Source organism: Sorghum bicolor, chromosome 5 (assembly GCF_000003195.3).
Source record: "Sorghum bicolor cultivar BTx623 chromosome 5, Sorghum_bicolor_NCBIv3, whole genome shotgun sequence".
Classification (NCBI taxonomy): domain Eukaryota; kingdom Viridiplantae; phylum Streptophyta; class Magnoliopsida; order Poales; family Poaceae; genus Sorghum; species Sorghum bicolor.
The window spans coordinates 1,958,803-1,973,237 of record NC_012874.2 but is presented as its reverse complement, the minus strand read 5'-3'; the positions used below and the strand labels follow the sequence as shown (position 1 = coordinate 1,973,237).

The 14,435-nt window shown below is 41.3% G+C and overlaps 2 protein-coding genes and 1 non-coding gene across 5 annotated transcripts; all 3 read left to right on the top strand.

The window, feature by feature from the left end:
• On the top strand, positions 1-2,316 carry LOC8083052. The gene is made up of 2 exons (XM_002450150.2): positions 1-1,845; positions 1,993-2,316. Exon 1 carries the CDS (start codon positions 395-397, stop codon positions 1,553-1,555), a length of 1,161 nt encoding a protein of 386 aa, XP_002450195.1. The 5' UTR covers positions 1-394; the 3' UTR covers positions 1,556-1,845; positions 1,993-2,316.
• Positions 6,222-6,294, top strand: TRNAA-UGC. The gene has a single exon. It is a non-coding gene; the product is annotated as a tRNA-Ala (tRNA).
• LOC110435372 lies at positions 6,420-10,393 on the top strand. 3 transcript variants are annotated; one of them, XM_021460868.1, is made up of 8 exons: positions 6,420-7,029; positions 7,268-7,336; positions 7,429-7,485; positions 7,601-7,675; positions 8,137-8,514; positions 8,595-8,732; positions 8,856-9,089; positions 9,669-10,393. In XM_021460868.1, the coding sequence occupies exons 1-8, from the start codon at positions 6,526-6,528 to the stop codon at positions 10,059-10,061; spliced, it is 1,848 nt and encodes a 615-aa protein (XP_021316543.1). In that variant the 5' UTR covers positions 6,420-6,525; the 3' UTR covers positions 10,062-10,393. The 3 variants fall into 3 exon arrangements, with proteins under 3 accessions (XP_021316543.1, XP_021316544.1, XP_021316542.1); XM_021460869.1 differs by having other exon boundaries at positions 6,421-7,029; positions 8,140-8,514; XM_021460867.1 differs by having other exon boundaries at positions 6,421-7,029; positions 8,125-8,514.

The window sequence follows — 14,435 nt, the reverse complement described above, 5'->3', positions numbered from 1 at the left end:
GTGGCGGACATTGGCAACATGCATTTCCGCCTTATTCGGTAGCTGATAAACTATGATACTATTGGTTAATTTGTTGTGAGAGAAAAACACTACTGAAACGGTTTCGAACGAGACATTGTCTTTAACTTCATAGGTACGCCACAACTTTAACCCAATTGTTCATCCATCGATCAATTTAGCTAGATAGAATTAGGAGCTAGCGGTAAGAGAAAATAGCCTTTGAGGTAAAATAAACAGTATTATTGAAAATTGAGGGGTTTATATTCAGTTTTATGGTTAAGGGAGGAAAATTAGACTATGCGAGAGAAGAAAATAGCCTTCTTCCTCTTCGATTCGATTCGGAACCGCAATCCCTGTTGCTGTTGGAGACGAGTTCCAGCCACGGCTTCTCTATATGCTGAGGGACTGCGCCTCCTGTCGCTTATCCCTCCCGTCCGACGCTGGCAATTCGACGTTTTGCGATCCTCTGTCGGATAATCAGTCTCCTTCCATCCGGAAGCGCAAGCTCCGCTGGATTTTGTCTGCTTTTAATGAGGTAACTAGACTGGGGATCGCCGGAGGACGGCTTCGCCGACGCCGTGTAAAGGCGCCTCTTTTATATGGGGGACTGGGGGTTTCTGGAACGAAGCGCAAAGAAGCCCCCATTGCTTCGCTCGCCGCCTGCGCTGCCCGTCCTTTCAAGTGCTCATCTGGGGCAGCGGCGGCGGCGGCGGCGATGGAGGTGCGGAGTGACTGGGCATCACTCCCCCCGGAACTGACGGAACTCATCGCGGCCCGCGTACTGGCGGCGAACATGGTGGATTACATGTCCATGCGCGCCGTGTGCGCGTGCTGGCGTGCTTCCACGGCCAGTCCGCGTGACCCTAGCCTCCGTGACGCGCGTCTTCGACCGCGCGGCTGGGTCGCGCTATGCGACGGCGACGGCGTGCGCCCGCGGCCGACGCATGCGAGGTCGGTCGCCTTCCTCTGCACCGCCACCGGCAGGTGCGTCCGCGTCCGCCTGCCGGAGCTCCGCGGCCACCGCATCGTCGGCTTCACCGACGGCCTCCTCATCCTGCTCAACAAGGGAACCACCGCCGTCCGCGTCCTGCATCCCTTCACCCGCGTCGCCGTCGACCTCCCGCCCATCGGCCCCATCATCATGACCATGGTCAAGGACCAGCTGTCCCGCGCCTGGGTGAGAGCCGCCGTGTGCATGTCCCAGAACTCCATCGCCGTCGTCGTCTGGTTCCTCAACGCAGCGGGTGTGGTCGTCGCCGAGCCTGGCTCCCCGTGCTGGTCCGTCGTGCACCACAGCCTCCAGCTTGCCTCAGCCGTCCCCTTCCAAGGCCGGCTCTATGGCGTCATCAGAAGCAAGATGGTGGTTCTGCAGATCTATCCTCAATCCCTGGACCCTTACAGTTACATTGCTCCTATCCCAAGATTCGACCTTCCTCAAAACTATTCCTTGTTCCTCGTGGAGTCTGCTGCGCGCCTGCTACTTGTTCTCCGCCACTTTTCCCATGACAATCCCATCCAGCCAGGGATATGGACCTCGCCGGTTTGCCTTGTTTGAGGTTGGCACGGCTGAGCAGATGAGGGGGATTGCTCCGTTGAGCAGCCTTGGTGATCGAGCTCTGTTCCTCGGCCTTGACCGCTGCCTCTCTGTGTCTGCAAACAACCTGCCTTCCATCAGCAGTGATGCCATTTATTTATGCTCTGATGGTCTCTATCCTCTTCTTATGTACTCTGTCAGCAGCAGCACCTGCGAGAAATTGTCAACGCTATCCATCATCCATGACGGCCCTCTGTGCGGCCCTTCACACTAGCAGATCAACTGTTCACCTTTTGCAGCCATCGTTGCTGGTAGGTTCATTCTTGAACTTATCAGTAACTGTCACATGAATTGTTTGTAACTTCAAATCTATAATGTGCTAACTCATCTGTGCTTTCTCATTGTTTGTATAACTTTAATGTTCTAATTGATCTGCCTTAATTTTTCTCTTGCTGTAGGTCAAGGGGGCTCATGTTTCATGAATACCACTACATACCTACATCTTGGACGTATTTGTCCGAGAAATACAAAGCCCAAGACTGCGAAGTTCAGTTTCCAAGCTCAAGAGGTTTGAGCTGTAAGAAATAAGGGCTCCTTTCACCGAGAATGACTGCCCTGCCCTTCTGCAGTTGGCACACGCACAACTCGGTCATGATCAAAATCCACACTGGAATTGTGGCCCTCAGTCCAACCTCTCCCATTTGTTAGTTCCTTTTCATGTTTATTACTACAATTTATATAAACATTGAATATAAACAATGATGCACTGATTTCCTCCTGAAGTAAGTTTCAAGCTACTGATGCAATGACATTCTGTCTTTCTGCTATATCTATCTATCTATCAGTTTTAGTCCTTTCGATCATTCAGTTTCAATTATTTGATTCTCTTTAAGTCACTTGCTAGTCCTTATATAGTTTCAAAATGTTTCTTAATTTTTTGAGAAACGGTTCTCTCTCTTACCTGATTTTTCCTTCCCCGTCACATAAAGAGCCGAAGAAATAATTGCAAAGCTTCATGGATTTGAAGCTATTAGGCTAAAGAAGATAGGATTTGCGTCTATAAGCTGCCCAGATCTTTCCTTATAAGCATATAATGTTTTTAGCCTGGGCCACTGCGCCGGAGGCTGCGCGCACCGGGGGCACCATTCCGCGCCTCGGTCACCATGTCGGAGGCCACGGTGGCCTACCTACAAGGAGAGATTGAGAGAGAAAAAGGGAGAGTAAAGTGGAAGAGTGAGGGAGAGAGAGAGAGGGGGTTTGTGGCCAATGGGAGAAAAGAATCGTCTAGCTGGCACCAATCGTGGGACGAAACACGGGCAAGTGGGCCCCACCTATCGGTCACTCTAAGGAAGCACCGGTGGAAAGATGGTGTCACCGGTTGTCACCATCCGTTCACAACTCGTGTTATAAACCGTGGTGAAAGTCATCACCCCGTTTTCACCAATGTTTTTTATAAAACCAGCAATGAAAGGGCCGTTGGCAAAAAAACATTTTATTTAGTAGTGACGTATATTTCCACGAGAAAAAAGCTAGAATTTAGTCGGTAATGCATTTACACGGTGTTTCCTTAGAGTTATGCAAACATCAACCAATCATATTATATGTTCAGTTGAAGGTTTGCACATGCCATTCTCTAGGACTACTATAGCGCGGGTGATAGATTAAAGCTAAGGTCAGTACAATTCTTCCAACCACCACCTAGCAAGGTGCTTGATTAGCTATGTGTAATAGCAATGTGGGGTTATTTATGCATTATCAATCCATTACCAAGTTAATTCGGAACAGAAAAAAAAATGATTGAATATATATGTTTCTTGGGGTTACATTACAGAATGTTCAATGTCAGGTGCTTTCTGCAACACTCGAACCAGTGGAGTTTTGTGCGTAACACATGTTTTGCAGAAGATTATTTTGTACCAGTAGTGACTGTTCTTGATGACACTGTGCTGATCACAAATTCACAATCCAGATCAGATAAACTCTGAAGTATTCTTCCTTCCAGGTTGCCTGCGTTTGACGTTTATACGAAAGCGTATAAAAATCTGAAATAACAACTCCCTGGTGTGGGTGTGAGTTCTCTGGGTGTCCTGTGGAAACGGGATAGGTTCCCAATTTTTTCCCCCCTAGCTACTGTTTTTAGTTGACGTGGGATTCTTACTATTTGTTTTCCTTAAAATACTTCAGTCAAGCGTACATTTTGTTTAGTATGATACATGAAAACTCTACAGCGAGCTCTTCCAAGAAAAGTGTTGTTTCTTAGTGCTGGCGCATTTCGGGTTCTGAGTCAAAATTCTTCATTCAGTTTCTTGTCCATATAACACATTGTATTTATCTATGCAGTTAAAAAGGGACGGGATTCACCTCGCTTCTCCCATCATTATTTTTATTAATCTATCTTCCAAGACTAAATTAAATTTAAAATAATTTTGTAGTGACAAAATGAAAAAAATAGGGGGATATAGCTCAACTGGTACAGCATTTATCTATGCATGAAAAACGTATGGGGTTTAACTCCTCGTATCTCCAATTACTATTTTTATTAATCTATCTTTAAAAATCAAATAAAATTTAAAACAATTTGTAGTGATAATTGGTTAAAATTAGGGATGTTGCTCAACTAGTAGAGCATTTATCTATACATGAAAAAGGTAAAAGGTTCCTCGCATCTCCAATTATTATTTTTTTATTAGTCTATCTTTCAATAATAAATAATGTTATAAAAGAATTTGTAGTGGAAATTGGTCAACATTGGGGATGTAGCTCAACTAGTAGAGCATTTATCTATGCATGAAAAAGGTACAGGGTTCAACTCCTCGCATCTCCAATTATTATTTTCTATTAGTCTATCTTTCAAGATTAAATAAAGTTAAAAGAATTTGTAGTGGAAATTGGTTACCAATTATAATTTTTTATTAATCTACCATCCAAGACCACATAAACTTTTAAATAATTTGTAGTGAAAATTGATCAAACTTGGGGATATAGCTCAACTGGTAGAGCGTGTATCTTTGCATGAAAATAGCACAGGGTTCGACTCCTTGTATGGCCAATTATTGTTTTTTTATTAACCTATCTTCCAAGATCAAATAATTTTTAAAGAAATTATATTGGAAATGGATCAAAATTGGGAAATGTAGCTCGACTAGGAGAACATTTATCTATGCAGGAAAAAGGTACTAGGTTCAACTCCTCACATCTCTATTTTTTTGTATTTTTATTAATTTTATCTTCTAGGATCAATTAAAATTTAAAATAATTTGTAGTGGAAATTTGTTAAAATTGGGGATGTAGCTAAACTGGTAGAACATTTATCTATGCATGAAAAAGGTACGGGGTTCAACTCCTCGCATCTCTAATCATTACTTTTTATTAATCTATCTTTCATGATCAAATAAAATTTAAAACAGTTTGTAGTAGTAAATTGCACAAAATTGGGGATGTAGCTCAACTGGTAGAGCATTTATCTATGCATGAAAAAGGTATGTGGTTCAACTCCTCGCATCTCCAATCATTACTTTTTTATTAATCTATCTTTCAGGATCAAATAAAATTAAAAGAGTTTGTATGTAGTATTAAATTGCACAAAATTGGGGATGTAGCTCAACTGGTAGAGCGTTTATCTATGCGTGAAAAAGGTACGGGGTTCAACTCCTCGCATCTCTAATCATTATTTTTTATTAATCTATCTTTCATGATCAAATAAAATTTAAAACAGTTTGTAGTGGTAAATTGTACAAAACTAGGGATGTAGCTCAACTGGTAGAGCATTTATCTATGCATGAAAATGGTACGGGGTTCAACTCCTCGCATCTCCAATCATTACTTTTTATTAATCTATTTTTTAGGATCAAATAAAATTAAAAGAGTTTGCATGTAGTGTTAAATTGCACAAAATTAGGGATGTAGCTCAACCGGTAGAGCGTTTATCTATGTGTGAAAAAGGTACGGGGTTCAACTCCTCGCATCTCTAATCATTATTTTTTATTAATCTATCTTTTAGGATCAAATAAAATTTAAAATAGTTTGTATGGCTCAACTCCTCGCATCTTCAATCATTACTTTTTTATTAATCTATCTTTCAGGATCAAATAAAATTTAAAATAGTCTGTAGTGGTAAATTACACAAAATTGGGGATGTAGCTAAACTAGTACAACATTTGTCTCCAATATTATTTTTAATTTATCTTCGAAGATTAAATCAACTTTAAAATAATTTGTAGTGGCAAATTGAACAGAATTGAGGGGTATAGCTCAACTGGTAGGGTATTTGTCTATCTCATATTCTCGTTCTGACTTTAATTTGGCCCTTTTTTCTCTACTCTAAGCCCATTAAGACCAATAGGCACTATTTTTTTTATATTACATATTACATCTTGTTCTTACCTGAGCAACATCGACATTATACTTATAGGAGGCAGCTGAATCAAGAGCCACCTCTATAGTAAAAATGATCATGTGCTTGAAAATCGTTTTTGTAGTTGTGTTAGAAGACATATATTATATATCCATGGCATCATTTTCATCTGATCCTACATACATATACGACATTATTATTATTGTAGTCGGAGAAATCAATGATAGTAGAAAGCAACTGCAAACTTGTGACGATGTTCCCTGGACTATTATGCTTTAGTTTACATTTGTTTTATGGGAATATATAATAACCATATACCAAAATTTGCAACAAGGGGATGTAGCTCAAATGGTAGAGCGCTCGCTTTGCATGCGAGAGGCACGGGGTTCGATCCCCCGCATCTCCATTTTTTTTTTCGCCTTTTTGCCCTTCCTCTGTATCGCCGCCGTCGGTGACCTGGCCCACAGGTCATCCTCAGCCAGGCACACGACACGGCACCCACCTCTGCCCTCCCCCCCGCCATTATCAGCAGCTTCAGCTTCCACTTCGACTTCTCCCGCCGCTCCATTCTTTTCGCATTTCCCTCCATCCTCGCCTCCCGCTGCACCAACTCGGTCAACCACCGGCGCGCGCGCGGATGGCGTCGGCGGCGTTCAAGTCCACCACGCGCCGCGCCCTCCACGACGCCGCCGCCGCCACCACCACCACCCGCTCCGACCCGCCCCCGTGCCCGCGGCGCACCCGCTCGCGCTCCGTCAGCGCGGCGCCCCGGCCCGGCGCCGCCCACGGGGACTACTACGCCAACACGCGCACCAACCCGCTCTTCGACTCCGCGGCCTCCCCGTCCGCCTCGCCACCTCCGCCCCCGGGACCGGCAGCGCCTGCTGCTGGTAGTACTGGTGCTAGCTCCGCCCGCGGGGATGCGGCGGGCCGGGAGAGAGGGCGTGAGCCGCGGCTCAAGGGCGGTGGGGGCGGAGGCGGTGGAGGGAGGGCGCGGTCGGCCTCCGTCGCGCCGACGCAGCGGTGGCGGCACTCCGCTTCGGCGCCGTCGGTGGCGGACTCTGCTGGCGAGGTCGGCGGGAGGAGGGCGTCGCGGGCGCGGTCGGTGGCCGACGACGCACGCACCTACCGGGGCTCTGAGGTCACTCTCTACTCTCTGCTTCACGTTTCACCCGGAAATTGCGTCTCAAGAAAAGCTCTCCTCTTTTCGATATAATCTTGGGTTTGCAAACTTTCCATGTTTTCCCCTTTCTATTTATGGTCAAAGCAGTATAACGTGTGGATATGCAGACTAATCTCACACTCAATCTGCACTGTCTCCTGACTGACATCAGGGAATGCCAATTAATCTGAAGTTTTTGTCTTGCTACACTTGACAGACCGATGCAGAAACCAGGGATGTGGCAAGGAAATTGCAGTCATGGAAGAGCCGGCATTCAGTTCCAGAGGTATCTCTACTCTGGTTTATGTATATGCTGCGTGGCATAACTATATGCACTTCAAATGAACTTGTATTCTCATAAATTTACACACCTCACAGGGCAAGCATAGGGGAACTGATGCAAGTTGTTCATCCCAGGGGTCAACAACCGGAGCGGTAGGTGAAATAGTTCTTGTAGTTTGATGCTTTGTTCAGCTGATGGATGCCACGGGACATGGGATTTACTTGCAACATGAATATGGGAGTGACTACTAGTGTTTATTGTACACAGAGGGGACGGCAAATGGATGAAACTATCCATTCAGAATCAAGCACTGTTGTTTCTTCACCTAGCCATCTCGAGCATGTAAGAATTAGTGAATGCTTGTGTTAAAGCTATTGTTCGTTGCAATTTTTTTGGTGAAGCTATCAACTCGAGAAAAGGATTACTTCTGAACATTTATGTTGCGCATATGCAATTTTCCTTTTCTACAGTTATTGCAATGCATATGCCATCATGCTGCCCACTTGTTTGTCTGAGTTCACAGCATGGTCTCTTTCAATAAGATATAAAATATTGTCAGGTTGAAAATGTGTTTTTAGAAATATTTGGCTAGTCCTGCTTTCTCTTTGTCAGAATGTCAGGTAGCCTTTATTTCCAGCTTTTGCTTTGAATTCTACTTTACTGTTTTTTGATCTTTGGGAAAAAAAAAACTTTTCTGTTTTTCTCTAATATATTCTGTATGGACCTTTAATTCATATTTTATTCCCTTATGCTAAGTTGTTAGTGATGCTACTATTCTTCTTTGACCATAGACCATTTGGCAGCAGAATCATTCAACTGTACCAGTGGATCCAGTTCTGGAAATTCCTCCTGAGTTCGATCCAGATTCTGCTGAGTTTATCTCTGACATAAGCGATTATGTCACAGAATATGGAAAGAAAGATGTTCTGGAAATCCCTATTGATTTTGACACAGATGCTGCTGAGCTGGACTCTAAGTCCAGGAACATTGCAGCAAAACAGCACTGGGAGCAAATGGAAATTTCTCTTGAGTTTGATACAGATGCTTCTGAGCTGGTTTCAGACATATGGCACCATGGAGCAAACCAGCAACGGGGGGAATTGGAAGCTCCTCTTGAGTTTGATCCTGACACCTCTGAGCTGGCTCCTGACATAACAGAATATACATTAAAACTCAAACAGGTCTGATAACTGTCGCCAACTCTGTCATGCCTTTAGTCAAATGTTGTCATCAATTATAACCTTTTACTGCTGGATTGCAGTCACATGAACGTGCTCGAAAGCTAAGGGCAGATCTGGCAGTTGAAGAACAGCGGGAACAAGAACTGAGCAGAATGCTGAAGGGCATAGTAACAGTTCCAAACTTTACTGAGACACATAAAAAACGGCCAAGAAGAAAGGTAATGAATCTACTATTCCAGACAGCAATAGAACACATTTATATGATCCATCTAGAGATTGATTTGTGTTGATAATATGCAATCTTGAGCTGAACTGTTATATCTGCTTTGGGATTATTACAGAGTAGCATAGAAAGACTGAAAGTGTCAAGGCATTTAGCTGAAGAGGCAATGAATTATTTTGAGGAATGTGTTTCAATTTCAACAATGGATAGCACTGATTTCTCATCACCTGAGGATCCTCAACCAAATTCAGTTGTGAATGTGCCACCAAAGAGCAATAGTAGATTTTTCCACAAAGGGAGATCAATCTTTCAAGAATCCCACACTCTAGCTGATCAACATGGCCATCATGAGGTTAGTGAATTGATTTTTCTGTGTGTTTGGAGTTGTAGTTCAAGTCTGCTCATTGAGGTCCTTCTAATATGCTCCTGATTGATGTTTATGCACAGTAGTATGACCCTGTACCGAGACTCAGAAGTATTCTTGGGAAATGTTGTGCATCCTTATTTCTTGATATGATCTCCAGCAAATTAAGTGTGCTGGATCATGGGGAGCACCACAAAATCTCAGTATTATATTCAGAAATTCGATATATTTTCTCCTTTTTTTGGAAAAAAGGGGAAAATGTAAACACCTCTTAAGTTGATTTTGGATATAAACATGTTTTTTTCTTACCTAGCTTATATACAACTAGTACCTGAGCTGTGGATCATCCTGAAAACCATATATACTAATATACTATGTTATACATCGATCGGTTGTCATAAATCAAAATATCATCCTTCATAGTTGTCACCCTTCTCTTGTTCTCATGTTATAGGGTTATCTGTATTAGTTCTTTCTGTATGATGTATAGATTTATAGGATACTGTCACCTTGAACTATCTTTGGCATCTTGTTAGAATGCGTTTTTGATTTCCCCCCTTCTCCCAGGAGTCTGACAAGCAAACTCAGTGCTCAATTAGCGCAACTGGATCTGATGTGTCTGACAGTGTTATCTTTAGTCACACAAATGGTGCTGGCTTGAAAATTAGGAGCATCTCCAGTGATGATCCTGATGGCTTTGACACTCCACGGAGCAGAAGTTCTTGTTTCTCTTTCACCCATGAGCCAGTAAAAAAGGTTGAAAACTGCGATGTTCGGCAATACCTTGGGAATTTCGGAAGGGGAAACAGTAGTAGAGAGATGAAAGAGACAAGGTCAAGTTATGTTGCTGATGACTATGCCTCACAGAAAGTTAATCCGGACTTACTAAAGGATATGGTGACCTTTCAGAATCGAATAGAATATGGAGGCCTCGTTATATGTAACATTAGAACATTCTGACAATGAATAGAGCCACTGTCCAAAGAAGTTAAGTATATTATGATGTAATTATGAAAAGACTACCATTGTGCAATTTTTTTAATAATCATTGTGTAATTATTTGTGTAGTGGGCATAGTAGTCCGTCTGTTTCTTTTTTTCTTGGCAAAATGTGATTTTTTTGGTGACCGCTATAACCTTTTATCATGTTTCTGTACTGATCCTGCATGTTTTCTTTTTTTGGGAATAATTTACACCGTGTACCACTGTAGGACGAAGAACTGATCATGATGTCTGAGCAGTTGATGCAAGAATTGTTCAGGGACGAGAATGACACTTTTTTTGTTTATTAAATCTGTCTGTAGTGTTTGTTGATTGTTACCAACATTGCGAGTCACTACGTGCTATTACCGATGTTTTTGTCTGCAGTGTTAGGCTCATAGCATGTGCCACTTATTAAGAGCATCTCCAGAGTTTGCTAAAAGCACTTGCTATCCTTGTTTGTTTTGGTAAAACATGAAAAATCATTGTCCAATAGTTTGGTAACTGGCTTGGCATAATTTGGGGAGTTGGCATTTTCTGGCTGAATACGCGCATATTTGTGCGCAGAACTACGCTTGCCATCGCGCGGCTCATCTCCCGCGCGCGCCAGGAATCTTCACCTGTCCAGATCAACACACGCATGCCGTGGTGAGCAGATGAAAAGTGGCGCTGGCCTCCATCCCATCCCATCCCATCTGTCCAGCTAGGGCCTTGTTTAGTTCTAAAAAGATTTCGGATTTTGGTACTGTAGTATTTTCTCGTTTGTTTGTAATAAATATTGTCCAATCATAAATTAACTAGGCTCAAAAGATTATTCTCGTAAATTATAGATAAACTATGCAGTTAGTTTTTGTTTTCTTCTATATTTAGTGCTTTATACATGTGCCACAAGATTTGATGTGACGGGAAATCTTAAAAAGTTTTTGAATTTCGAGGTGAACTAAACAAGGCCTAGGGATAGAAGCTAGATGAAAAGTGGCGCTGGCCTCCATCCCGTCCTATCAGATCAGCACCTTATTTGTTCAAAGGACATGCATGGACTGTGTGTCGAGCTAGGGATAGAAGCTAGGCATGGGCTGTGTGTCCAGCTAGGGATAGAAGCTAGGCTTGTCCTTTTCTTTTGCAGTCATGAAGCTAGTATTGTGAAATTTTGTCTTCTTTTTCCGCAACCTAGTATTTTTGTTTTGTTTATTGCAGCAACCTAGTATTTCTTTTCAGTTCTTGTGAATTGTCCGCGCGGCGCGCGGCCAGATGAGACGACAATGAAAATTAGTTGATGTGGTTTAGAAATGGGTCTAGTTTTTTAATTTTACCAAACCTAAATGGCAAACTATTGGAGATACAGTCTTTTTGCATTTGTCATATGGTTTAAACATTTGCCAAATCACAAGATTTGCCAAGTAAGATTTGGCAAACTCTTAGAAAGGGAAAAAAACGCCCACTGATCCCATGAAAAACTTTCATCACTAGCTGACAGCAAAGCTCTAGCGACACTGGAAGAGGCCCCATCAAACACACATCCGGTTCCACAGGCCACAGCGTCCAAGCACCCAGGACGATCAGAGAATTTAGCCCTTTTCGAATGAGATCAGGAACACTGCTGGAGCTAAGATCCCACCAAAACTCCCTGGCAAAAGATGCACTCTAGTAAAAGGTGATTGATGTTTTCAGGAGCTTGATCACGGTGTGGGCAGCCTGTAGGATGAGGTAGGTTCCTCCTTGCTAAGCGATCGGCTGTCGAACACCTATCTTTGATTACCAACCACATGAAGAATCGGCATTTTTGCCAGGCGCCCAAGTCTTTCAGATCCTCTTCCATGAGCTAAAGATCACCATTCCATGAAACTGGTTTTCGTAAGCTAACTTTGTTGAGCATTTGCCATCACTAGAGAACCTCCAAATATGAGTATCATCAAGCTCTCGCTGCAGGCCCACTTCAGAGAGTAAATCCCATAAAGGTCAGATATTATGACTCCCACAGTTAGTTCACTCCAAAATCCGAAAACTTTTTAAAATTCCCTATCACATTGAATATTGCGGCACATGCATAGATCATTAAAAATAGTTAAAAATAACTAATTGCATAGTTTGTCTATAATTTATAAGACGAATATTTTAAGCCTAGTTAGTCTAGGGTTGGACAATAATTATCAAATACAAATGAAAGCGCAACAGTATCAAAATCCAAACACTTTTTGAATCTAAACTAGGCCTGAGCAGTTCTTTTCCTGGCTCTTCTGTTGGATACTATTGCAAAGACTTGTGGTGCTAATTCTGCAATACTCTGTCCATATATGAGTAACTAATTTCAAAAAATTCGTCTCGTCAATTACACAAACTGTGCAATTAGTTTTTGTTTTCATCTATATTTAATACTCCATGTATACGTCCAAAGATTCGATGTGATGGAGAATCTTAAAAAATTTTAGAAACTAGCCACTTCTGTCCTCATAGCTATAGAGAAAAAGGCCTGAGCACATCTATGGACTGAAAAATTGAAGGAAGCGCAGATTAGGTTTTCCCCCCCTATGTTCTTAATAGGTGATATTTTCCTGTACTAGAGTGTTGGTTTGGATGTTGTAAGGGTTCTTACCCTTTTTCTTAATATAATAATACATAGCTCTCTCATGTATTCGAGAAAAAAACGATAGTGTTTGCCATGCATGTTATCACTTTCTTCAGAGTGGACATGCCATGCTGTCTATTGAGGTGTAGACTTTAGGTAGGAGTACCATCGGCTCGATTTCCGATGTCGAATTGCATTCCGATCGTTTGGTATTGATAGAAGAAAGAACCTTGTCGGCACATCACATGGATTAGATAAAAAAAGGTAATCATGCATTACAATAATCTTCCTAGTAATCTGTATTACTTGGACATTTCTTGTTTGGTTATTACTCATTGATATACATGACTTGTGCAAAAAAAGAGGACATGAAATATTATCAAATAATTCAATAATAATAATTGTACAAACAAGACAAAAGTTTGGTATAAGTTACAGGTTTGATTCCTTGCATATACGTATAAATTATATTTCTTTTCCTATTAACCAATAATGAAAATATAAAATATTGATAATATATAACTATATAAGATTTGGGGATGCAGCTCAATTAATAGAGCATTAATCTAAGCATGAATGACATGATGATATGATATAAATAAAGGTACAGGGTTCAATTCCTCACATCTCTAAAAAAATCATTTCATATTCGTTTATCATAATAATGATAGATACCAGAAATATTTTATATTAGAAAGTAAACAAAAGTTGGGTTCACTTCCTCAAATCTCCAAAAAAGTATCATATTGGGGTTGATTCTTTCGCATCACAAATTTTTTTTTTTGCCATTTTGATAGACTAAACTATAAATAATTTATAGTACAAAACTAAAAAAAGTTGGGAATATAGCTCAATGTTTAGAGCGTTAATCTAAACATGATAAATGTATGGGCTCACATCTCCAAAAAAATATTCTATTTATCATATTAGTAGATAAAACTAGAAAATAATTTATAGTACAAAACTAAACAAAAGTTGGGTGTGTAACTCGTCAATTGGCAATCTAAACATGATAAAGGTGCGGATTTAGTTCTTCTCTAATATAAAACTGCTCTATCTATTTCAATCAACACACAAACAATAAATTTTATGGTGCAAAAGTAAACTAAACTTAAGGACGTATTGCTATGTTGGGCCACGGAGTAAGACTAGGCTATATTGGCCTCTACTTAGGTTTAGGGCTTCCCCTCTTAGGCCTTGTTTAGTTTGCAAAAACTTGTGGTTCGAGGTACTGTATCACTTTCGTTTTTATTTGACAAACATTGTCCAATCATAGAATAACTAGACTCAAAAGATTCATCTCGCGGTTTACAGGCAAACTGTGTAATTAGTTTTTATTTTCATTTATATTTAATGCTCCATGCATGTGCCGCAAGATTCGATGTGACGGGGAATCTTGAAAAATTTTGAGTTTTTGGGGTGAACTAAACAAGGCCTTAATGAAACATGGGCCAACATCTACTTGTTAAATCCCTAGTTTTGACAAACCTCTACATTTGACCTCTCAAATTAATTTCAGTACACACTAAATACACAGTACTTGTACCCATAAAAAAAATTACACAGTACTTGTAGGCCGCTGCATTAAGTCAATTACTAACGGTAGAAAGACTAGATGGGCGGGTTTGAGTTCCATTGCCTTGGTTAACATTACACCTTCTTACTTTGTGAACTCAATGGTAGGTCAAAAGTAGATGAGAAACCAGGTTAACTAACACTAACTACTAAACCAAACGTACATTCCCCTGATTAAGTGCACTACAAACTACAAGCAACGTGCTTATGATT